The following is a 24003-nucleotide window of genomic DNA, read 5'->3' as shown; positions in this document are numbered from 1 at the left end:
TTTCGCATGCTTTTACAAAAAATTCACACCTCATCAATGGCACGAACGAAAGCAACTGCCCGAAAAACATCATCGTCAGGATGGCGAACGACAAGACCCAGCAGTTTTGGATCCCCGTTTGCAAAGAAGCTCAGAAATGATTCATCTGATTCGCAACAGGACGAATCCAAACGTTTTATTCTGTCCAAATTCTTCGGACTTCAACAACAACAGAATCACAATGGCATCATGACCCCAAATTCCAATGAAGAATTTGATATTTCAATTTATTCCAAAGTCTCGGATCTTGCTCGCCTATTCATCATCCAAGATCAAAGAAGAAGAAAATTACTCGGTCACAAACCACCATTCTTGGAGGATCAACAATGGAATGAGAATGAACATCAACTCGCCCTCGATGAATTATTGTGATTTTCCAAAAAGTGCGAAAAAAAATCGAGTAAAATCGAAAACGACTTGCTCAAATTCGGTCAACCCTCATTTTTTGGACGTTTCTTCCCGAAAACGATTTTGCTTGATGTTGACGAGATTCGATGTTGATGCTATTCGTGCAAAGTCGAAAAAATCGATCACGATCGACCTGAATCGATTTCCTCAACACGATTCATTTCTCAACGTCGATGTTTTTCGTCCAAAATCGAAAAAATCAATTATGATCGACCTGAATCGATTTTCTTGATCGTCAGAGTTGAAAAAATCGATCATGAAGAACCTTTAATCAAATAAACTCTGATAATTTGCTTCTATTTGATTTTTCTCCTCTTCCTCTTTTTGTCTAATCTTCTCTTTCTTTACCTCAATCAATTTTGCAACTTCATTCACCAATTTGGTCAAAGGTTTTACATACTGTTCCTCTTGTTTTGCAATATCTTCTTCTTGTTTTTTAAATCTCTCAAGTAACTCCTCCTTTTCTTTCTGAATTTTCAATAATTGATCTGCAATAACTTTTGAATTATTTTCTTCCATGTCTTTCATAGTTTTTAAAAACTTTGTCGAATTTTGCATATCCTTATCACAGTCTTGTTTAGCGTTAATAAAAATTTGCTTCTTTAACTGATCCAATTTGAAAATCTGGAATTCTAAAACAGGTGATTTGAACGTAGTAACTTGTGGTGTTGACTCAGGTTTTGGATCAAGATCAAACATATCATGCAAATCCATGCCACATATATCAAGCTCAGGAGCCATTGAAGGTGTTTCCTTGGTCTTTGACTCGTCCAATTCTTTCTTAATGACCAATGATTTTTCTTGAATAGAAGCAAGAGCTTTTTTGAATAGAGGAGAGACGCTTTTGTCTGTATCACCTTTTCTTGTACGCTTTTTCGCATTGTCTCTCAATTTATCTTGCGCTTCTTTATACATAACTTCCTGCAAATCGTTGCCATTATCATCAATCCAATCCAAATCATCTTTCTCATCATCCCGATCTGAATGTTCTGATTCGCTGTCACTACTGTCACCTTGAATTTGTGAAGCCAATGATTGTTTTTTGTTGGAGTGAGCAGAAATCTCTTTTTCAATCTCGTTAACAATCCATTTCTTGTTTTCTTGAATGAAAGTATCAAAAAAATCTTTCACACGTTTGTCATCTTTTGGGGCGTTGCATGTTGCTGGTAAACCATCTTTGTATTTTCTTGAACCTTTAGCAGTAGGAAATGTGAAATTTGTATTTTTTTTTGTTTCTAATTGCTGCTTTTGAATTTGTCATTCCATGAGAATAGAGCTCATTTGAACAAATAGGTAATGTGGTTGCGAGTATTTCGCAAAAACGATCAAACGTGTTCCACTTTGTTTTGTCTTTGCCCATTTTTTTTAAGTGAGAAAACCGTTGTTATTGTTTTTTGACGTTGACACAATCGCACAAAAAACAAGACGCCGTTGAGTTTTTTTTATTCCGAAACAAATCAATGTCGTTCAATTCAACATTTTCGATATGAGAACATTAAACAATTCAACATAATCGAGCAGAATTGATTTTCTCAACAATTTCTTATCAATTTTGCTCGAAAAAATCGATTTCCACAGGGTAAAAGCAACTCAACATCGATTCACAAACGATGAAAGACGAGTTTTCAAACAAAAGACAGGTGTTCAAATATCTCAAAAACTAAGACCATATATCCAAGGTCAAAAATTAGCCCCAGAACAAATTGAGTTCATTAAATTGGTGTGTGGAAAGTATGGAGATAAACCAAAGGTCTTGCAATAAATTTTACCTTTCGCACCTTCAACGATTTACAAATATTGCAATGAAATACAAAAAGAAAAAGCTCTCGGAAGGCCTCCACATTCAGGTAAATCAACCCACCTCTCTGTGTTAAGATTTATTGATATTATATTCAGTGAATATAATACTGTTAATTATGCAGAAGTACGTCAAATAGTTAAAGATTATCTTGATGTTTCAATTTCCGTATCTCAGCTCTCCAAAATAACGACAAAATATTTGTTCAGGACATATAAGAAATGTGAAAAAGTATCAGTATATCGAAAAAGCCCAAGAGTACAATCTCAAAGAACTGTGTACAGGCGAACTATTCGAACCTACAAAACAAGAATCATGTTTTTTATTGACGAATCGCATTTCTGTTATGACCATTTGATTAGAACAAGGGCTCACATCAAAATCGGCAACACTTGTCAAAACAGTGCGCACAGAGTGAGTGGAAAACGTTTTTCATTATTGGCATGCATTAACGAGAGAGGAGGTTTGGTTTACTGGGAACTTGTCGATACAACTAAGAAAGCAATTGATGCTGATCGATTTAATATATTTCTGACAACATTGAGCAAATTGATCCCAAAAGATTGTATTTTAGTCCTTGACAACGCATCCATTCATAAGGAAAAAGAAGTTCATAGTATAATGAATGGCCAAGGTATTAGTGTGTTTTGGCAAAGCCCATACTCTCCTGACTTCAATCCCATTGAATTGCTTTTCGGATGGATGAAAACACAGTTGAAAAACTATGAACATTCGGTTGACTCTCTCGAAGAGATAATGGAGCAGGTGTTTGATCAAGTTACACCCAAGTTAATCAAATCGTTTGTTCATCATTGCAAGGAAATCTGGCATGATGAGACAAAAACTTAATAAATTTCGAGTTTGATCGAAATCGATTTTGAAGGATTTCGATGTTAATCAACATCAAGTCAAAACGACAACGCATCAATGTCGCTCATTTCGAACTCGAAAAAAATCGCGAAAAAATCGTCGATTTTTTATTCGCACTTTTTCGAAAATCACAATACCTCTTGATTTGAAATATGCAATTATTGATTTCATTCCGACCTATTCGAGAAGATCTCTCTTTCGTCACTCCTCACTCGCTCTTCAGAAAAACCTGGCTGCATCCGGTATTGAATCACTCGAAGAGGTGTTCTATCATCCCTTTAATCCATTGGATCCGAAAGAATTAGATAAGAAGAGAGTCCATGAATGTTTATTCGAGCAAGATACTCCCTTCATGACTTACCACAAGATGAGGCTTATCAATCGAGAATATTCCATTCGTATGAAAATCAACATCTTGAAAACCACTCATATTGATATGTCCTCGACTCATGATAAGACTTCTTTCTTGTTTTATTTGACTTTTATGAGAGCTCAACGATTGTATGCAGAAGGCTTACTCGACATGAATCATCCTTTCATCTATCAAGATAGGAAAACAATCTCTGATTTATTGAGTCAGCAACACCCTAATGTGGCATTACCACAAATGTTTGACGATCCTGTGAAACTGAACGATGATACGACGTCCAATAGCAACACAAGTGAAGAAATTGTTGAAGAACAGTTGATTCCATCTTGGGATGCATTAACAAACCAAGAGTCCCTTTCTGATGAATTCTTGAGCTCGACCATTCAAAAGATGGCTACTGAAACGATCAACAAATCTCTAGCTAAGACGAAGAAGGTAAAGAAAACACCCTTACGAGCGAATTATGATGCAAGTGCTAAAACAAATAATGAAAATTCAACCGAAACAGTGTATAACTATATCATACCTTTTGAATTGTTTACATTATCCACTTTTCCGGAAGCCGATCGAAATAGAGCTTTGGGATCGGACCAACTTATTGAATATATTGGAAAAAACACTTTATTGGAATCTTTAAGCTTATGTCAGCTGAGAGACGATCAATTATTGGTCGTTTTTTCATGCTGTCCAAACCTCACCAAGATGAGAGCCATTGATTGGGATTCATTTCACATGGACCGAATGCCTGCGTTATCCAAGTTGGAGACCATTGAGATTTTCAATTGTTATTCGGACTCATTCTTTGAGTCTCATGAGTTTTTGGATAACATTAGAACATCAAGTCCACTCACAAATATTATCCTCTCTCTGTCGGACCTATCTGAAACAGATGCATCTACAGTTTCAATGTGGAGAGGTGCGTCTATCTTTTATGGGAAAAAGCAAATTCAAACAAGAAGCAATGATTGCAAGATCACTGTAAATATTAATCATATTTCGGATACAGACTACATATCTGACATTATTGAGGCGCTCACACAACTGGCCTATTTCAAAAGAGATGGTCTGTCCTTCCATAGACTCGTACAACGTTTATGTAGGGAAAATATCTTGTGTGTCAAACAATTAATGGACACTTTGTTTAGAGACTTTATGATTCCTTTGGAATGCATTGGTGGAAAACACAGACTCCCAGCAGCATTGTTTGAGTATGCTGTATATTTGGCTAATACTTACCAAAATGGAAGATTTTTGAGTAGCCAAGCAGGAATGGACGAATTGAAATCAGCTCTTGAAGCAGGACTTCAAATTGGTTCGTGTTTGGAAGAAGTTCTCTTTCAGCTTACTCCTGCTTTAATAGAACCCGCCTTAACATACTTGAACACTATTTATTCACCAAAGAAAATGGAATGTCTTGTGAGATGTTTATTCCTTCACACTCTACACTTTAGATCAGACCCTGATTTCTTTGTACCAGTTCTAGCATTTATTGCACATAACAATATTGACACAAGTTTGATTTTCTCACCCATTCGATGCGCATTGCCTCGTTATGAATCACAGAGAATACGATTTATTACCAATTCAGAGATGAAATATATTTCCATTCCAAGTGCTGCCTTAGTTATGCAATCCTCATTTCAATGTGCATCCTTGTATTTGGACTTGATTTCTCCTGATCAATTACTGTATCAGAATGAATTAGGTGACACGTTTTTGCATATTCCTCTCGTTTTTGAGGAACAATTGACATTGGAAATTGCCTTACAAAAACAACCCAAGCTGGCTCATATTTTAAATAATGAGTCACGTTCTGTGATGCACATTTTAGCAAGGAGTTACACCAACGCACCAATTCTTTATCGATTAATTACTCGCTATCATGCTGATATTTTTCACAAAGACATGTATGGCCAAACTCCATTTGATGACGACAATGAAGTTGTTTTGGACATGAGTAACAATAATGTGGTTCTTCTCACGATCCGAGATGCAAAAGGATATTTTGCTTTTAAATAAAACAAAGCTTATTACTCAACCAGTGGGTAGAACGGACGATAGATTAGGAAAGAACATCATCAAAAAAAAGCCTTGTTGAAATTTTTCAACGAGCACAATCATCGTCAAAGGCTTTTTGTTGGCAAACACGATCGTATTTTGGTTCTTTGCATCATCATTCCAATTGGTTTTTTCAAATTCTTTTTTAAAACCAACAAACCGCTTGAATAATTTTCAATACAACCACGGTCTCGTCCGATCATCAGCAAATTAAATAATTATTTATCCAAAAAGACAAAATGGTGAATAGCGATCATAAAGTGAAATGGAAGCTAAGAAGCACCGGGCAAGTAACACCACGTGCTGGCCATTGTGTTGCAAATATTCCTGGTACTCCTTTCATGTACGTTTTCGGAGGAAGTAATAATCATTTAGGAGACCAAATACCTTCAAAAGAGTTGGATGTTTATAATTGCACCAAAGAAGGATCTTGGAGAAGGGCTGGATTATCATCCAATGTAGAAGCTGAGGATGCTAAAATTCTACGACCAAAAGCAAGGATCGGAGCAGTCATGGTTGGAGTTGAAAGAGGACAAATGATCGGTGAATTGAGTTATGCTTCTACAACAATTTCCGAAAATCAAGAGCCTCATAATGCACTTCTTTTGTTCGGAGGCTGGCATGAAGATACCGTTCTAAATGATTTGTGGAAATTTAATTGTAAAACTGAAAAGTGGATCAATTTAACTGATAAGCAAAAGAATCCACCTCCAGCACGTTCAAACCATAGTGGAGTTCTCATTGATAACAATTTCATTATATTCGGAGGTCTTGGAGAAGAAATTGAAGATGTAAAGCAAGACATGTATATATTAGATATACAGACATTAATTTGGAGAAAAATTTCACTTGATGACACCGATGAGAAACCACCTGCAAGTAGATCACATGCTTGTTGTGTGCATAGGAAGTCAATGGTTTTATTTGGAGGAGGAACTGAGAAAGTATGCTTTAACCACCTCTATAAATTCGATTTAGAAGTAGAAAGATGGTTTAAGATTACCCCAAATAAGAGTGAAGAATTATTACAAGCAGAAAAAGACCCAACAAAACCGATATCCTCAAATCTTGTGCTCACTGAACCTGAACCTCGCATGTTTTCAACAGCTGTTGTTTATGATTTAGATAGAATGTTTGTATTTGGTGGCAGAAACGGAAAACAAAAGATTAACGAGGTTTGGCAATTTGATTTTGCAAATTTACAATGGAATTTGATGCAAGTTGGAGACTATCTAGAAGATGAATCCAACACTCTTGTCCTAAACGATGATGACATGGCTGGTTCTGATGACTTTGATCAACTTACTCTTCAAGCTTCCTTACCGACAACAAACAATGATGATGCTATGAACGATGTTTCACCTCTTCCATCTCCTTTAACTCCATTTTCAAGCAAAAAAAGACCAACCAAGCCAACACCAAGAACTGGTATGGGCATGGTAGTCGTCACAACAGGAAAGCAATTAGGTCCCAAGACCCAACGAATTTTAATATTTGGAGGAAATGACGTCAAGAAAAAGTTAAGCGAGGTTTGGGAATTAATTGTTAATCCAAGAGAGTTCTCAAAACGAGTTGCAGCATTGATAGAATCTCCCAATTTCTCAGACATTAATATTAAAGTATTTTAGATCCAAGTTCTTTAATTCCTCAACACAATTTTGTACATAATTCAATCGTTCAAATTCTTTTATTCTGCTTGAGTCCAAAATTAACGTTTCAAACAAAAAATGTCTCAACTCCCAGAAGGCTGGCGCATGAAAGAGTCCTCAAGCAGACCTGGTACTTTTTATTATATCAACAAGTATACAAACGAAACTCAATGGGAGCGTCCAACCAAGCCAGCAACACCAAGCGGATCATCAAGCCATGATCACTCTGCATCATCGGATCAACAAGTGAAAGTAAGCCATCTTTTAATCAAACACAACCAATCGAGAAGACCATCATCATGGAGAGAAGAAAAGATCACCCGATCTAAACAAGAAGCTACCCAGATTTTGAGTGGTCTCCGTGAAGAGATTTTCAATGCTAGTGATATTGCCGAGAAATTCAGTGAATTAGCATCAAAATACAGTGATTGCAGCAGTGCTAAGAGAGGAGGTGATTTAGGCTTCTTTGGTCATGGCCAAATGCAAAAGCCATTTGAGGATGTTTCATTCCGGTTGAAAGTTGGAGAATTGAGTGATATTGTTGAAACAGACAGTGGTGTTCATATTATTTACCGGTAAGTTTAATTTGCTTCCAGTTACCGTTAGTATTATTTAAATTTTAATATAATGTTAACAACAGAACGGCTTAAAAACCCTTGATGATAGATAAAACAGTTGAGTGAGCTCTTTTAAGACTATGAACATTTCGCTGCTGTTGTCTTCTCTGATCGGTAATAATTAAATTTTGAAATGTTTATTTCATAAAAAACCATTAATTTAAAACTTCAATAAATCCATAAAAGAATTAATCTGATTTCTTGAAATCTTCTGGGTGTGATGTCCAACGTTCCGAAGGGATTGAATAAAGTGGTGGACGGGCTCTTCTCTATAATGCGCAGCCGATGATGAATTTCAAGCATTTCACCAAATCACCACAGTTTGTCAATTATTAAAATCATGTACGTTTGCGTATTTTCAAAATAATAATTTACAATTATCAATCATGAATTGTTGTGAACGATATTCAACAAAGAAAAATTGATGATAGTGTCGGACACGATGATGACGAGGAGTGATGAACGTACCTCGAATGTTGCGCTGATTTTAAAAACTGGAATTGCTAATAAGAATACAACACCTAGAGCAATTTTAAAATTACGTGGAGCATTCTTTGAGTTGGTGTAATAACCTCCAGTTGGTGTCCAAACATCCTTTGGATAATTCATACGATGACCTCCCATTTTTTGTTTTAAAAAAATTAGAATTCTTTGTTTTGGAGATGTGGGATGCAACGAAAGACTTAATAATTTACATTTATTGGACGTTCCAATGGAAGGCTTTCAATTTTACACTTACATGATCCATTTACTTAGAGAGCAATTTGCAAGTGATCAGCAATAACATATTCAAACTGTTAATTCATTGCAAGTCAATGACATGCGTGAACATACCTTATGAGTTCTTGTCCAAGGGAAAGCCTTTGCATCCAAAGCAGCCTCTGTCACAATATCCAACGATGTTGTAAGTCCAACCCATTGATGATGAGCTCCTCTCACAAGAATATGATGAATCTTCTTTTTCATTAACAATTCAGCAACTTCATCTCTTTCCAAATCTTCACTACAAAATTCGAGATTCTTGTGCATAATTTCTGACACTGGTGTAGTGGAGGGCTTGGTATCTACAAATCCAGCTCTCACTAAATCACTCTTTGTTATAATTCCAACAGGCTCACCAGAGTCGTTAACGACAACTACACTTCCGATCTTTCTTTCAACAATGAGCTTACTAGCATCTGCAAGGGTTGCTGTTAGAGGAACGCTAGCGACCTGAGTGTATTGAATTCAGTTTGTTGAAATTTGTGAGTTCCATCATTTGGAATTTTCATGGATCATGAAGAAACAATAGCCATGTTTGAAAACGTGATCAGCACCACACGAATGAATATTTTCAGTTCATAAATATCATCATTCCGATTTTCAACGAACAATAATAATACAATCAATACAACCAAGATTTGTGGTAGTCATGTTCACCAAACAAATAATCATCCTGGTTCCACAACCAACACAAGCCAGAATATAATCTGTACATACTTTGTCCTTTGGGATCATAAAAAGCTTGACTTTCATTCTTCAATCGGATGGCTCAATCACAAGAGAATCAATTTTTTGATAGGTACAAATTTAGAAAACAAATCCTCTGAGTCTGAGTGTAAAGATGGATCACACTTATTATCACTTCTCTGATACAATGTACTTGAAATGTGTGGCTTCAAACAGATGCCAATACGAAAATATAACTTCTTTTTGAGATCGTTGTAAAGTGTGGAGGTAGAGAAAATGTAAAAGTACAAGACTTGGCAGTAGAAGCGTTTGTTTCGCATGACGTAAATCGTGATGACATCTCTTGGCTAATACTTTAAGAGTAGACTCTCTATTTTTGAGAATGTATCTGTTGCTAATGTCTTCGCCTCGTCTGACCATTAACGGGACTGCTTTCAGTAAAATATTTTCGTAATCTTCGATTTCACTAGTTTTCATACCTACATAATGAGCGAGATGATATGCTTTGGAATAGTAGTGGAGTTTTTGTGAAGGACCCATCCAAAGATACTTCTGAGGAACGTGATCCTTAATGAGAAGATGTGTTTCTGGAAGCAAGAATAATCCTTTGTCTGTTACGAGTTTGAAGAGTTTGGCTCGTTGATAATCATATGCCATAAGCTTAAACATTTGTTTTTCTTCCTCTGTTAAAGGTGACATAAATCCAAACACATTGTGCATTGATTTTTCGTTCAGGTCCAAAATATTTCCCTTCACAGCAGACTTTAAGATTAATGTTGAAAGGAAAGTCATTATGAACCTCCGTAACTTGTGTAGCTTGAACATTGGCTCATCTGTGGTTGACTTGGCTACGTTGTGTATTTGTACAGAATCTACACGATTTTCATATGTTTGCAATTTCTTAATTCTATCTGGGTTTGTAATGCCAATAAAAGATAGCACCTTTTGGGGAAATAGGTCTGTGTTTCCTTTTGCTGTTTGTGTATGAGTTTCTATATTTCGAAACAGAGATTGGACGTCCTGTAAGTTTTCACAAGTAAATTGATTCGCTAACATCCGAGCTTCCAATTGTTGAATGTTTCTGATGTTGAGGTGAGTATTCGATTCTTCAGTATCTCCAAAAGAGTCATTTTCTGACCATTTAAGAAAATCTAAACAAACGTTCTTCCGCTTCTTAGAGAGGTTGGATGCACTTCATAGAAGGCAACACCCATGTCCTTTGATGAATTGTGTTGGTCACTCGGTATGAAACTGTATGATGGTTTAAGCAACAAGTAGTGGGCTATTCTGTGAGTGTAATTGTACAAAGACAAGTTGTGTTGAGCATGTTGTTTCAGTTTGGGCTTTTGTACCTCTCGCAGTTCTTCACATTGTTTAGTGAATGTTTTCACAATTGGCTAAGAAGAGATTTGGCTTCCTTATTATATTCAAATACATAATGATAAATGTCTCTGTGTTGATCCAACAGAGATACTTGTTGAGCTAACGGAGAAAAATCGCTTTCTGCAACTTCAGCTGCACCAACAAGCCGGGTGTCTTTAAAGTAGGTGGTACATTCCTCCAAGGTTCTAAGCAAATCATTGTTTACTTTTGATGTCCTACTTCCTATCACGTATGCCTTAATTATTTTCTTAACGTTCCATGTGTTTAAAAAGTCCAAACTCTTTGATGACTCTCGGATAGAAAATAATCCATCTCCTTCCAATATTGATCCAAAACAGACTTTGTTTTGTTGACATCATTCCAACACGTTGGTATATGGCGGCTTGATTTTGAAATTTTGAAATAAATACTAAAGGTACATTAATAGTGTGATTAATAAGTGATTGCGGTATTATTACTGGAGACCTTGTCAATGTGTCAAGAATAGGAATATCCTCTTCAGATATGTTTACATGTTCTAAATCATTGATGTCACCATCAAAACTTGTAAAGAAATATGTTAAAATATTAGAATCTTGCCCTGTTGTAAGATCGTTTGTAACTTCTCGTGATTGGTTGGAATGTGCTTGAGCGAGTGGTAAATTAAATCTGGAAATTGAAAGAGGGTTGTCCATGAGCAGTAGTGCATCAATTATTTTTTCTTCTTTCAATTTCCTTCCATAGAGAGTTTGTAAAATGGTTTGTTGCTGTTTCACAAAGATATCGGGATCCAAAATTCCATTCGTTCTGAGTTTGTCATGCATATGAAAAAACTCAGTCTGAAATACTTTGATTGTTTGCATGAGTTCATCTGAAAAATTAGGTTTGGTTTTTTGTGAATCATATTAGGTTCGTTATGATGACTCTTTTCTTTTGCAGATTGCAAATATTTCATCAAGAATTTAGAAGGAAATTTTCTATTGAGTAGCAAATGTTCAAGTCTTTCTCTCAGCTTTTCAACTCGGAGCGTCCATTTTCGTTCAAATTGTTCAACAAACAGCAATGAATGACTTAAATAATTGGCTAGCTGATCCAATTGCTCTAACAAGTAAAGCCTCATTTCACTCTCAGTTTTGCGGAATTTATTCCATAGAACCATTCCGATATTCGATTACGTACATTGTCATCCTGATGATGATGACTTGTTCTTCTTACCCGTCCCTTCACCAACAATTCATGTTCCACAACGCTCATCTTTTCATTTTTTTTGGAATGACCCTCAACGACAGAGATTCTTCAACTTTTCCCATTTTGAAAGGATAGTCATTGTTTCAATAGATTGTACAGCAAATAAATTTCTCTCCTCCCGACCTGCACAACAACACTCACTAAAAAACAAATTTTTATGGAACGACTCAGAAAACTTGAAACTATGTTCATGAAACAATGACGAGCCGTTCAATAAATTGTGCAGTACAAATCCAGTCTCAACTACACATCTCATTTCACACCAAAATTATTTGTGATGCAATGAACCTTACACCATTCAAAAAGCTTGTTTTGGCTCGTTGCAATTTCTATCGCACTAAAAAAATTTTCTTTACATTCTTTTTGCTCTCTTTAAATTCTTCTTCTTATTGAAGAGATGCACTCGGGAGGTGAAATTGAGTGGCTTTTTCCACCACACACTGGTGATGATTCATCAACAAAGGAACAGCAAGAAACAGAGCTAGTGAAACAAGAAGATGCCAATCATTGCAAAAAGGCTTGTATGAGCAAGAAGGCTTATTGGAGCAAGATGCTGCTTCGGAAAAAACACGAGCGGAATGTTGGATCGGAGATTAATGAGTTGCTCCAAAGCAGCAATAATGAAGTCTCTGGAGCAGCGTCATCATCATCAGATTCATCTTATGATAATCAACAAGAGTCTCTTGCCGATGATGTAATATTGGCTGTATTAGATCAACAATATTCATCTACTTCCTCTCATTTGCAAGGAATTAAAATAGAAGAGATTTTTATGGATGATTATGTTGAAACATCAAATACATCTTTGCCTTGCCGATCTCAAACAAACACAACCTCATCATCCTCATCATCAACAAATGGCAGCAAAGATTCTCAACCAACTTGTACAAAACCCAAAGCAGAAATTATTTTGGATGACTTGAATGATCGTCACAGACAAATGATGCACATCGTGAAAGGTGTGGATGCTGTTGCACACAATTTTAACTTAGCTCCTACTACTCCAGATCAACGATATCTGAATCACTATATCCGTGACAATGATGATTGTAGCTCTAGCTCTACAAATTACTCAAACGGAAAAGCCAGAACGTTAAGCGATCAAGAAAGTGATTTCAGCTCGGAAAGAGGAGATTTTGAAAGAGAGGTATTCTTTCAGTTCTCTAATGACCACCTTAACAACTATGTGTTTCTACCCGATGAGTTGTGTTACAAAATATTTTCCTATCTCGATTATGAATTCGTAGTTTTGACAATTTCTTGTGTAAATAGACAGTTTTTAAGCGTTAGTAACAGTGGAGGATTTTGGATTCCTTTCATCAAATCAAGAAAGTGTTCCGAATCCATCAATATTTTATCACATTATCTGTACAGTGCTCCTTCGATTCGTCCACTAACTCAACAATCCAAAACAGAAGATATAACAACTAATATCACAACTGAGACAGCAACAGATCCTACAGAACAAGAAATCACAGACAATATTCCAACAATATCACAAACAACAGACGTAGTTTCATCCCATGCTTTGAATCATGATCCAGTCAATCACTTGACAATTTATAGAACACTCTTCTTGAGCTTCCTGTACCACAAACGTAATTTGAAGCGATGGTTCTTCATCACAGAGGCCAATTATTATTTATTGTTTTTAGCTCCATTGACTTTGCTTACTTTCCTTTTCCTTGCCTCATACGTATTTCCTGTATTTCCTCAATTTTACAAGTTAAATTTATTTCAAGACAACGTCGAAAAGTCCATTCCTAATCCATCACTATTAACTGATAATCCACTTACTCGTAGACCTACCATATATATAGAAGGTATTGGAGAAACATTTTCTAAATTTGCACTTGGTGTATTTGGACTTTGCGTATTGTTAATTATTTGCTCGTTTTTATTAATTAAGCCCTTAACAACGAGAGTGCTAAAGGCCTACAGCCTAACAAATATTCCTCCAGAGGATTGTTCAATGCTCACTAAATCCATTATATCCAAGATCAAACAATCAGACTCAGAGAAGACTTTAATTCGATCTCCAACTGAAGTGCTCCCACTCTCTCTTCGAAAAAAATTATTCAGAAATATTTTAGGACACGAAATGCTTTGGACTCAGGAACATTATGTGAGAAATATGATGCTATTACCACTATTAATTTGTATTCTATCAGTCATGTTGAAAAATTTTATTTATATTCCAGTTATCTCAGAGAGTTATCATGTAGTATTAAGCTCACCTGCCTATTTAATCATTTTAGTTCTTATCAAAAAACATTGGTACATGGTTTTTAAAACACAAGGATTCTTTTCCATACTGATTTGCTATTCATGTTTCCACTTTTTAATGAATCAACTCAAGTGGGATATGCTGATTAGACCAATGTTCTATTTTCTCGGCCAAGTCGTTGGAGTGTGGGCATACATCATTCTCAACTTTTGGGTATTGGTAAGTTTTTACTGTACTGTAAACACATTCGTGACTCATATTTGTGAATGAATAGGGAGGACCAGATAGTAGTGGTATTCCATGTGCAAATTAGAATTCAGAGATTGTCAAATTCGAAGAGAGATTATTTTTTCATTAATTTCTTATATCTATCCAAAAGATTTGTTTTAGGCGTTGTATCGATATCAGAATGTTTTTCTAGAGATGTTCGTGGTTTGTCATGAGATAGCATTTCAAATTCCTGCTCGATATCGGAATCCAGAGTATAGTGTTCTGTATTCACTGATGCTGTGGTGTGGCCACTTGAAGGATTTGGTAGTAGCGTTAAAAGTTGAAGCATGGCAGATTTGAGAGTTGAAATAGCATCCCAATATGTGCCATCAAAGGGGAAAATAGTACTGTTGCTTGCATTATGTGAGAAATCAATCATAAAATCAAAGATGGCGAAAATGGTTGGAATGTTAGCTTTCACAATAATGTAAATAAAAACAGGGAGTAGCTTGTGCTCAAATTCTTGATACTGGATACTGGTATGCTTTGTTGCAATGTCTACAACGCTCGAAAAGACCTCCTTTGCAAGCTTAATTTTCTCACTAAGCAATTGCGTCTTGCTAATTTCCCTTAGACGATTGATTATGGGCTGATAAAGATTTTCACAACATAGTTGAGGATCTGTGCCCAAATCAAGAAGTGAAATAGTTCGAAATTGGGTCAATCGTTCTTGAATTAATTTTGCTTCATGCTTGTTCAAATATAATGCCATAATTTCCTTTTCAATTTTGATGATCGTTGTTTGGCAAATGGCGCTGTAGAGAAAGTTCCTGTTCTTGGAAAGCACTAAAGAATGTTTCCAAAACGAATCCACTAAATAAGTGGCAAAGTTAGCACAAAATTCTTTCACATACAAGACTGCAAAGTCTGCTGTAATTGTTGGTGTTTCTTCTGAAAATGAAAAATCGAGTTTAAACTTGTGTGCAAATTTTTCAATAAGAATAGAGATTGGATGATCTTGAACATTCATAACATATCCAAGAATAAAGTAATAAAGATCTTGACTTTGGTTGATAATGTTCAATTGATTTAGCCATTTGTGTTCATAGTCTTGAGCTTCTTGAGAAAGAGAGGATGCATGAAAATTGTCATGAATGAATTGAAGCCACATGGCATCATAGCCTTTGCTTTCAAGAAGCGCATTTGGTCCAACGTCTGTAAAAGACTCCACATCATTGTTCATGCCTCCACTTGAATCATACATGTTGTTTTCAATATAATTTTCAATGACGTCCACTTTCCTATGGAGAGTATTTGCAAGCTCTAATTCTTTGTTATAGAAGTGAGCCCGTTGTTGATCAATGTCAATGAGCTCCTTTTCTGTTTGTTCCTTCATTCTTGCTTTTTCTTGAAATTTTCTCTTCATTTTCAAATAATTCTATCATGTGAAAAGTTAGTAGCTAAGTGAGTTTGTTAGAGAACAACCTTACCTCTCCACTTTGCTGTTGTGAGTGGTCATTAATTCGTTTCATGAGCTCGTTTTGTTCTGCGTCCAATTTCATCAATTTTGCTTTGGTAAGGTTGAACTGTTCGTTCAATCTTTCAATCGGAACTTGATTTGTAGCAGTAATTCCTTCGCTCGATTGTTGTTGAGTATTTAAAGATGACGAGTTATCTGCTCCCAAGACCATACTTCTTGCATTATTGATCCAATCATAGAAAGGTTTCATTTTCGGAGAACTGGAAAGGGTTGTTGGATTGGAAGAGCTGCTAGTTGTTGTTGTTGTTGTTGTTGAATCAGAAGTGATTGTATTCATTCTATTATTTTGTTGTTGGAGTAAAAGTATCGTTCTCTCGGAACACTTTTCATAGATCATTTTCAACCGATCCACATAGTTGGAATTAAATAGACCGTTCAATACATCCTTTGATTGCAGCATGCTTCCAATTAATTGAATAGCCTTTCCATAGTTTGCAAGAGCTTCATAGAGTTGATCGGAGCTCGTATTTGATGAGTTCATTTTCTCTTCATAATTTAACGCATAATGTACTTGAGAATACACTTGCTTAATCAACTGATCCACTGATGATGATGATGATGGTAATAAAACCGACATGGTAGCTCCGTTGTTAACTTTAATTCTAAAAAACTCAATCCGAGATCTAATGATGAGAATCTTTTCACAGCTTTTTTTTTCTAATTTCTTTCCATTTTCTCAAGTGAAGTTCCTTACTGGAATGAGGTAATTTAATTAACCAGGATCGAAGGATTGGATCGGATTGCTCCAGCGTTTATTTTTGAACTTTCAGTCAATCCGATCCAATCCCAAAATCCGATCTATTTAAATTTCCTCAATGGAGTCAATGTTAATGCCGGTCACTGGAGCCAAGACAAATTCTCCAAATGACCAAGCATGTTTGAAACAATGTGTGTTCAAGTTGCACCATGCACTTGTTCATTCTCAAACACGCATGCACGCTCAGCAGAGAGTGGTTTACAAAAAAATGAAACAAAAGCAAAAATCGTCGTCTTCAAAGGCTACCTCATCGCCAAATGCAAATAATTCTCAACAACACAGCCATTCATCTTTGCAAAAGGGTGCTACTACTTGTTCTTCAGAAATGTTCAAAAAAGCCCAGGAAAAACTCAGAGTAAAAGGAGAGGTTCATCATTAGGTCAAAACAAAACCACACAAGAATCTCATCCAAATGCTTCCTTGGATCAAAGTGTTCCGAAAGAAATGACAGAGTCAGCAACTACTTCATCACCGATCAATGAAAAGTCTATGATTACCAATAAGGAAGAGCAAGCATTGCCTGATGCAAATATTAAAGAATACGAAGATGATGCACAAGATCCCATGGAAAGATCACAAGAAATTGAAGCTCTGCAATCTATTTATTGGGAAGACTTCAAGTTATTAGCATCGGATCGATTTGAAATTACAATTCGTGGAAAATTAGAATTGACTTATCCTTCACCAGATAACATCACTCAAGGCCATTTCTCTGTATCGGAAATTCCATTTAAAGCGTCACACATTGGTTTGTCACTAACAGTTACACACGTACATGGATATCCATCTAAAACTATTCCCAATATTGAATTACTTCCTTTGTACAAGATTGAAAGTATTTTAGATCTGCTAAACAAGTCATCACAAGTCTATGCCCAAGTGAATTTAAAAAAAGAGTTGTTGAATGAGGAGCTTGCGGCTGTTAAGCAATCTCTCCTAGAAAAAGCAGAAGGCATGATAGGATCCGTCATGGTCTATGCTCTCGTTCAAGAAATTGAAGAGTACTTGGAAAAGAATAATGTTAGTGCAAAAGAGCAGAGGAACAATTTTTGTCTATTCAAGAAGAAGGAAGATTGTCAAGAGCTCTGTCATTTTACGTGTGACCAAAGACAGTGAGATTGAAAAGGAAGAAAACAAAGCTTCAGTCAAAATTGATGCAAAATATGGTAAGGAAGTTGAGCCAAGTCAAGTCTCTGAAAAAACAATTCAAATTCAAAAGAAAAAAGTCAATAGCAAGGGAAATGTTAGCTTGGAAAATATTCAATTTTTCGGAGTTGTTGAAGGCAGAATTACGGTCAACCACTTTGTCAATCAAGCCTCAGAATATTCTCAAATTCTTCCTCGTGAGAGTTATTGGCTAAATCGATATTGTCATGCTTCTGCTGCAGAAAACAGTTCTTGTTTTATGGCTTTTGGAGGAATCTTTAACGGATCGTTTAGTAGAGATTTAGTTTGTTACAAAAACGACAGAGCATTCCTGCAACAAAACAATCCTGCAGTTTTTGCAAGAATTTTCCATACGTTTAATTATATGGCATCTTTGAACGCATACGCTCTCATTGGTGGTCTTGGAGAATCAGGAGAAGCTTATAACGATTGTTGGATTTATTCCTCAAATTCGAGTTGGATTAACGCGAAACCTATTCCTTACAAATGCTATATGCACACGACTAGCATTACAGGAGATAAAGTTGCAGTATTTGGTGGCTTCGATGGAGAAAATTATATTGGAACTTTAAGCATTGGTTTTTTTGGTGACATTATTGCAAACAACAGCATTGATAATCGATGGAGTGTCATGAAATATCCTCATGGGCCCTCTCCCAGAGCTGGTTCTTCATCTTTTATTGTGAACGATGTGGTTTACATTTACGGAGGTAAAGACGCCTCCACTTATTTCAACGAGATGTATTGCTTTGATTTGAATATGAAATATTGGATCAGTGTGATTCAATTTGGTACTTGCCCTTCTGTTGCGTTTGCTGGTAATTTTTGCATCGGAAACAATTCCAACTCGATGCTTCTTTATGGTGGATATAATGGAATGGAATGGAACAAACGGTTGTATGAATTCTCAGTGACTACAAACACATGGTCACTTCACGTGAACAGTCTCATAGATAATAGAATTGCATTTTGTAGCGTTCATGAAGCGTCCAAGGGGACGTTAGTCATCACTGGTGGAAATGAAAACAAAACAAGACTTAAGGGATGAAACATTTGGAACAAACAATGCTACAAAAAGAAATGCCACATCAAAGCGACAGTCTACGATTTTTATCCAGTGTCACTAGGTACACCATGTCAAAGTCCAATGTGGGAGAGGCATATTTCAATTGGATTACAACCCAAAAGGAAAGAGACTCTGATCTCATCATTAGATACTTTTCGAAAGATGAAAATGGCTATCTCGAAGAACAACATATTTTGTGCAATCGTTTGATTTTGCAAGGCAATCCAACATTTAGCAGGTAAGGAGTTATATTTAGGCAATTTATGTTTCACACGCTACTATTAGAATCTTGTCTGTTCAAGCAATCAGAGAAAATAGAATTGAAATGACTTCAGAATCTGATACACCAATAATTCATCCCAAAACGTATTTAGACATTCAAGCTCACACAGGATTTGAGGATATTCCGTTCAACATTCTATTGGCATGTGTTCAATTTTTATACTCCAACGCATTTGAGAGCAAATTAGTGACCACTGAAAAGGATGCTCTTGATCTCTATGATTATGCCAACAAATTCAAACTCAAGCTTTTGTGTGAACTTTTGTGCAATTGTCCAACATCTACCTCCTTTGAGAGTACTATTATTACAGATCTTGAAAAACTTTTACCATCATTCTTAAATGTTATCCAGTGTCTGCTGAGGAACAAGAATTTCTTAACACAAGAGAGGATTTTGAAATGTATAACAGCGGTGAAGATAACAAGCTTGGAGACATTGGTATTGTCAGAATTGTGGCTCCAGATTTGTATTCAAAGATCAAAGTAGAGAGAGCAAGATATATCAACTCAATTAATGCAGCACAAGTAGAATCTCCAGAAGAACCACCCCATGATGAAATGATTTTAAACACAGAAGATCTCTCTAATGAAGAAGTCATGGACGACGAATTTTTGAACAATCTCGACGAATATGGAAATCATAGCGATTGGATTCATGACAAGAAGATTCAAATTCCTGAAGATGAACAAATTGAATGGAAGTGTATTTTTGCTCACAAAGGAATTTTAACAAACAGATCTGACTTCTTTTCCAGCATGTTTGAAATGAACTTTGTTGAGAATAGAAATAATGAGATTAGAATTAATGACACTTCTATTCAAACCATTGAAGCAATAATTTATTGGATGTATACTGGAAAATTTCCAAATGTGCAATCTGAAAATGCTATTGAATTATTTGTGGCATCCTGTCAATTCAACCTGGCTCCTCTAAAAGATTGGTCAAGACTGTTTATTCAAAAATATATTGACTTTGACAATGTTGTCACAATTTTGGAAATGGCAGAAGTTCTCGGAGACGTCGATTTGAAATCTTGCTGTGTCTGTTTTATGGCCAATAGATTTGATATTATTTCCAAAGATCCCAACTTTACTCAACTACCATTTAACCTACAACTTGATGTTAAGGCTCTCAACAATAAGATTAAGATCAAATCCAGGAAGAAGAAGTCTCCACAACCTCCAAGCAAACCTTTACGATAAGCAATCATCTGCAGATTGTCGCTTGATCGCTTAATAAAATTGTGGTGAATGTCTCAAGTCCAATTTCGTTCTTTTTCTATTTGAGAATCCTTTGAACTGTGCTGATCGCTAACGACAATGATCATCACGGACACTAATCTGGTCTCGTGTGTGATTTTCACAGTCTTCTTAGAGCACGATGCCTGATATTGCCAACCTTCACTGCACCCTATTGTCAATTTGCTTTACAGGAAGAGATATCACTCTTTCAGAAGTTGCAGTTGCAAAATCTTTTAAATTGCAGTCGTTGCGAGTGCATGATTCTGAAAAAAAAATGCAAAAATCAATTTCCAAACATTCCGTCAAGTCCGTTTTGGCAAAGAGTAAGTAGAAGAAGCTTTGAGCGAGAGGCCTCTGATGATGGAATTAAACCGTAATGAACTAACTGCTCACGATTCATGATCAGTTGCTTCTAATCAACAACGTAATTTCAAGTTGGATCTGACTGAGGCCAAGAAGCCTACTCATCTTCTTCCTGATGAATATGATGGTATCAAGTTGGTGACTCCGGAGAGACCTGGACCAAAGACTAAGGAACTCTTGGAAAGAATGAACAAGATTCAAGTAAGTACTAGAGAAGATTTATTGGGCAAGCCTGGGAATTAATCCTTTGGCTTTAATCAAACTATTTGTTGAATATTTTTAATATTATTGAATATTATTTAAAATAATATTACATAATCCTATTCGTGTCATGTTGTAACGATCATACTTGCCATGTCATATATAGGACATGAGAGCAGCTCACTTTGTAGCCAATTTTGAAAAGAGCAAGGGCAACTTTATTGTCGATGCCGATGACAACATCATTTTGGACACATTTACTCAAATTTCTTCTATTCCTCTTGGTTACAATCATCCATACTTGATTGAAAAGTTCCACAAGGACCCAAGATATGCTACCAGCTTCTTGAACAGACCAAGTTTGGGCATTAATCCTCCTCACAATTACATTGATATTTTGCAAGAGTCATTTGCAAGAATTATGCCAAAGGGTATGACTGATGTTGTGACTTTGAGCAGTGGAGCCGAAGCGTAAGTAGTAGTGATTCTCAATATGAATTTATTAATGCAGTTGTACAAAAAATTTACACTTTTCGAAACCATCGTGTGAAATAATGGTGTGAAAAAATAGCAATGAAAATGCATACAAGGTTGCATTCTGTAGATACATGCAAATCAAGAGAGGAGGTAAATCTGCCTCCAAGGAAGAAATGGATTCTTGTGTGTTGAACCAAAAGCCTGGAACACCAAACTTGTCAATTTTGTCATTTAAGAATTCGTTCCACGGAAGAACTCTTGGTGCTCTCACTGCTACACACAGCAAGGCTATCCATAAAGTCGACTTCCCTTCATTCAATTGGCCAGTTTGTGACTTCCCACAATTGAAGTATCCATTGGAGCAATACGAAGCTGAAAACAAGAAGGAAATGGATAGAGTTTTGGAGCAAGTTGAAAAGACAATCAAACTTTCACACTCACCAAATTCACCTTGGGGTGAAGTTGCTGGCTTGGTTGTTGAACCTATTCAATCAGAGGGTGGTGACAAGCATGCTATGCCATACTTCTTCAAAGAATTGAGAAGAATCACTAAAGAAAATAATGTTGCATTTATTTGTGATGAAGTTCAAACTGGTGGAGGTGCTACTGGTAAATTCTGGGCTCATGAATATTGGGGTTTGGGAGAAAATGGTCCTGATATTGTCTGCTTCTCAAAGAAATTGCAAGCTGCTGGTATTTTCCATCGCCCAGAATTTAAGATTGATCTTCCATACAGAATTTTCAACACCTGGCTTGGAGATTATACTCGTGCTTTGCAATTGGGTGCCATTATTGATGTTATTGAACGTGATCGTCTTTTGGATTTAGTGAATCAAACTGGAGCTTACATGATGAAACATATGACTGAATTATCAAAGAGATATCCAGGAAAGATTGACAATGTGAGAGGTGCTGGTACTTTTATTGCCTTCGAGTCGAATAAGCAACCTGAGTTAATGAAGCAAATGCTGCATAGAGGTGTTGAAGTTGGATCGTGTGGTACAAATACCATTCGTCTTAGACCAATGTTGACTTTCCATCAATGGCATGCTAATATCTTCCTTCAAAATTTGAATGAAACTTTGGAGAAGCTCTAAAATAAATAATTTATTGCTAAATGTGTGAATTTATTGGTGCAATACAAATTGCCAAGTGTTGCATCTTCATCCAGGAAACTTTGCAGTTCTTTCAATGATTCATCTCCATTTAAGGGCTGTCTTTCATTTCTCCTCGAATGCCGATATGATTTCAGCTAATTTGACGTGAAAATTATATTATGCCTTCAACCCATCACGTTAAACAACACTCTATCCTAATAACACTCTGTCAATTAAGCAATCAAACATTTTATCAATATTAGACCCATCTTTAGCGCTCACTTCAAAATACGGCATGTCATTCTGTTGGGCAAACTCGATACCCTCTTTTTCTGAAATCACTCTCTCACGTATCAAGTCTGTCTTGTTTCCGACAAGTACAGAGGTCACATTCGACTGTGAGAACTTTCTAACCTCTCTAAAATAGTCAAAAGGTGAGTCAGTGTGAACACAGACAAAATCATTCAATCATTCAAACTTACTTGATCCATTTTTGAACATTCATCAATGCATTTTCATCAGTTAAATCAAAGACAATCACTACTGCAGGTATTCCCTTGTAGTATGAGTTGGTAATCTTTTTTTCATAAACATGTTCATGAGAACTATATTTCTAAATCGCCTCAATCAAATACCTACCGTTCGGTATCGCTCCTGACCAGCTGAAAAATGTTGAAACCAAGAAGAGCGATTAATAAGGTATGGACACATTTTCCAAATCATGCAACCAACATTTGACAATTAATTCATCCATGACTTACCAGTATCCCAAAGTTGCACATCAATATTTCTTTCTCCTCTCTGTAAACATTTTAATTTAAAATCAACTCCAACTGTGGATGGTATGCCTTCATCGAAAATGCCATCCGTATACTTTAACACAATGGATGATTTTCCAGAATTGGCTTCTCCAATTATTAATACCTTGACAATTTCAGGAACTCTGACCATTTTACATACGTGACATGTTGTAACATGAACGAGACTTACTTTTTCGGAGATGAACCATTGTGCTCTGCTGTCAACGTTGGAGAATGCAATTTCGAATTCAAAATTGGCGCTAAATTAACTTTTTGTGTAGAGAGTACTGTATTCGAGCTGTATGACAGTCCATTCATGGATTTGGAAAGGTCGACGTCTTCTTGAGTTGATTCACAGTCATTCTTCTTGGCATTGTTCCTTCTCTTGTTGAACGGTAAGCAATTGCCCATTTTTGTATAATTCCGAAATTTTGCAAAAGTTGATATATAATTTAAACAAATATTGTAGTTTTGAATGATGAAACTCGAGTTGATGATTACTTGTATGCTGCTGTTGGCAAGGAAAAATCTTTGGACACGAATCGGAAGTGTTGTTTAATTTTTTTCAAGTTTGGCTCTATTTCTGTTGATGACTGACAGAAATACAAATGTAGAAGGTCTGAAATAGCTTTTCTAAAAAGCAATAACTAATTCATAGATACAAAATAGTAAATGAAGTAACGTTCCAAAAGTATAAACAATAAAA

General features: G+C 36.1%; 14 protein-coding genes across 14 annotated transcripts; 8 read left to right on the top strand and 6 right to left on the bottom strand.

Moving 5' to 3' along the window:
- Positions 1–36: 36 nt before the first annotated feature.
- Positions 37–411, top strand: C9374_004313 (uncharacterized protein; the record flags this gene model as incomplete). The annotated part of the gene is made up of 1 exon (XM_044693939.1): positions 37–411. The coding sequence occupies one exon, from the start codon at positions 37–39 to the stop codon at positions 409–411; it is 375 nt and encodes a 124-aa protein (XP_044549321.1).
- A 303-nt stretch (positions 412–714) lies between these two features.
- Positions 715–1807, bottom strand: C9374_004312 (uncharacterized protein; the record flags this gene model as incomplete). Its single annotated transcript, XM_044693938.1, has 2 exons — positions 715–1640; positions 1771–1807. The coding sequence occupies 2 exons, from the start codon at positions 1805–1807 to the stop codon at positions 715–717; spliced, it is 963 nt and encodes a 320-aa protein (XP_044549320.1).
- Positions 1808–3467: 1660 nt separating this feature from the next.
- C9374_004311 (uncharacterized protein) lies at positions 3468–5504 on the top strand (the record flags this gene model as incomplete). Its single annotated transcript, XM_044693937.1, has 1 exon — positions 3468–5504. The coding sequence occupies one exon, from the start codon at positions 3468–3470 to the stop codon at positions 5502–5504; it is 2037 nt and encodes a 678-aa protein (XP_044549319.1).
- Positions 5505–5782: 278 nt separating this feature from the next.
- Positions 5783–7171, top strand: C9374_004310 (uncharacterized protein; the record flags this gene model as incomplete). The annotated part of the gene is made up of 1 exon (XM_044693936.1): positions 5783–7171. One exon carries the CDS (start codon positions 5783–5785, stop codon positions 7169–7171), a length of 1389 nt encoding a protein of 462 aa, XP_044549318.1.
- Positions 7172–7270: 99 nt separating this feature from the next.
- On the top strand, positions 7271–7842 carry C9374_004309 (uncharacterized protein; the record flags this gene model as incomplete). Its single annotated transcript, XM_044693934.1, has 2 exons — positions 7271–7767; positions 7833–7842. The coding sequence occupies 2 exons, from the start codon at positions 7271–7273 to the stop codon at positions 7840–7842; spliced, it is 507 nt and encodes a 168-aa protein (XP_044549317.1).
- A 155-nt stretch (positions 7843–7997) lies between these two features.
- Positions 7998–8433, bottom strand: C9374_004308 (uncharacterized protein; the record flags this gene model as incomplete). Its single annotated transcript, XM_044693933.1, has 2 exons — positions 7998–8078; positions 8278–8433. 2 exons carry the CDS (start codon positions 8431–8433, stop codon positions 7998–8000), a joined length of 237 nt encoding a protein of 78 aa, XP_044549316.1.
- Positions 8434–8557: 124 nt separating this feature from the next.
- On the bottom strand, positions 8558–9324 carry C9374_004307 (uncharacterized protein; the record flags this gene model as incomplete). Its single annotated transcript, XM_044693932.1, has 3 exons — positions 8558–8560; positions 8644–9021; positions 9289–9324. 3 exons carry the CDS (start codon positions 9322–9324, stop codon positions 8558–8560), a joined length of 417 nt encoding a protein of 138 aa, XP_044549315.1.
- Positions 9325–9429: 105 nt separating this feature from the next.
- On the bottom strand, positions 9430–10314 carry C9374_004306 (uncharacterized protein; the record flags this gene model as incomplete). The annotated part of the gene is made up of 1 exon (XM_044693931.1): positions 9430–10314. One exon carries the CDS (start codon positions 10312–10314, stop codon positions 9430–9432), a length of 885 nt encoding a protein of 294 aa, XP_044549314.1.
- Positions 10315–12265: 1951 nt separating this feature from the next.
- Positions 12266–14408, top strand: C9374_004305 (uncharacterized protein; the record flags this gene model as incomplete). The annotated part of the gene is made up of 2 exons (XM_044693930.1): positions 12266–14314; positions 14370–14408. The coding sequence occupies 2 exons, from the start codon at positions 12266–12268 to the stop codon at positions 14406–14408; spliced, it is 2088 nt and encodes a 695-aa protein (XP_044549313.1).
- Positions 14409–14438: 30 nt separating this feature from the next.
- C9374_004304 (uncharacterized protein) lies at positions 14439–16422 on the bottom strand (the record flags this gene model as incomplete). Its single annotated transcript, XM_044693929.1, has 2 exons — positions 14439–15743; positions 15796–16422. The coding sequence occupies 2 exons, from the start codon at positions 16420–16422 to the stop codon at positions 14439–14441; spliced, it is 1932 nt and encodes a 643-aa protein (XP_044549312.1).
- A 624-nt stretch (positions 16423–17046) lies between these two features.
- C9374_004303 (uncharacterized protein) lies at positions 17047–18817 on the top strand (the record flags this gene model as incomplete). The annotated part of the gene is made up of 2 exons (XM_044693928.1): positions 17047–17622; positions 17675–18817. The coding sequence occupies 2 exons, from the start codon at positions 17047–17049 to the stop codon at positions 18815–18817; spliced, it is 1719 nt and encodes a 572-aa protein (XP_044549311.1).
- Positions 18818–18849: 32 nt separating this feature from the next.
- Positions 18850–20320, top strand: C9374_004302 (uncharacterized protein; the record flags this gene model as incomplete). The annotated part of the gene is made up of 3 exons (XM_044693927.1): positions 18850–19073; positions 19121–19413; positions 19470–20320. The coding sequence occupies 3 exons, from the start codon at positions 18850–18852 to the stop codon at positions 20318–20320; spliced, it is 1368 nt and encodes a 455-aa protein (XP_044549310.1).
- A 313-nt stretch (positions 20321–20633) lies between these two features.
- C9374_004301 (uncharacterized protein) lies at positions 20634–22497 on the top strand (the record flags this gene model as incomplete). The annotated part of the gene is made up of 4 exons (XM_044693926.1): positions 20634–20682; positions 20766–20923; positions 21090–21394; positions 21495–22497. 4 exons carry the CDS (start codon positions 20634–20636, stop codon positions 22495–22497), a joined length of 1515 nt encoding a protein of 504 aa, XP_044549309.1.
- Positions 22498–22707: 210 nt separating this feature from the next.
- On the bottom strand, positions 22708–23708 carry C9374_004300 (uncharacterized protein; the record flags this gene model as incomplete). Its single annotated transcript, XM_044693925.1, has 5 exons — positions 22708–22915; positions 22980–23074; positions 23137–23159; positions 23259–23440; positions 23488–23708. 5 exons carry the CDS (start codon positions 23706–23708, stop codon positions 22708–22710), a joined length of 729 nt encoding a protein of 242 aa, XP_044549308.1.
- Between the last annotated feature and the right edge of the window lie 295 nt (positions 23709–24003).

Source organism: Naegleria lovaniensis (assembly GCF_003324165.1).
Source record: "Naegleria lovaniensis strain ATCC 30569 chromosome Unknown tig020, whole genome shotgun sequence".
NCBI lineage: Eukaryota > Heterolobosea > Eutetramitea > Acrasida > Naegleriidae > Naegleria > Naegleria lovaniensis.
The sequence above is the reverse complement of the archived record's forward strand: the minus strand, read 5'-3'. Positions and strand labels throughout refer to the sequence as shown.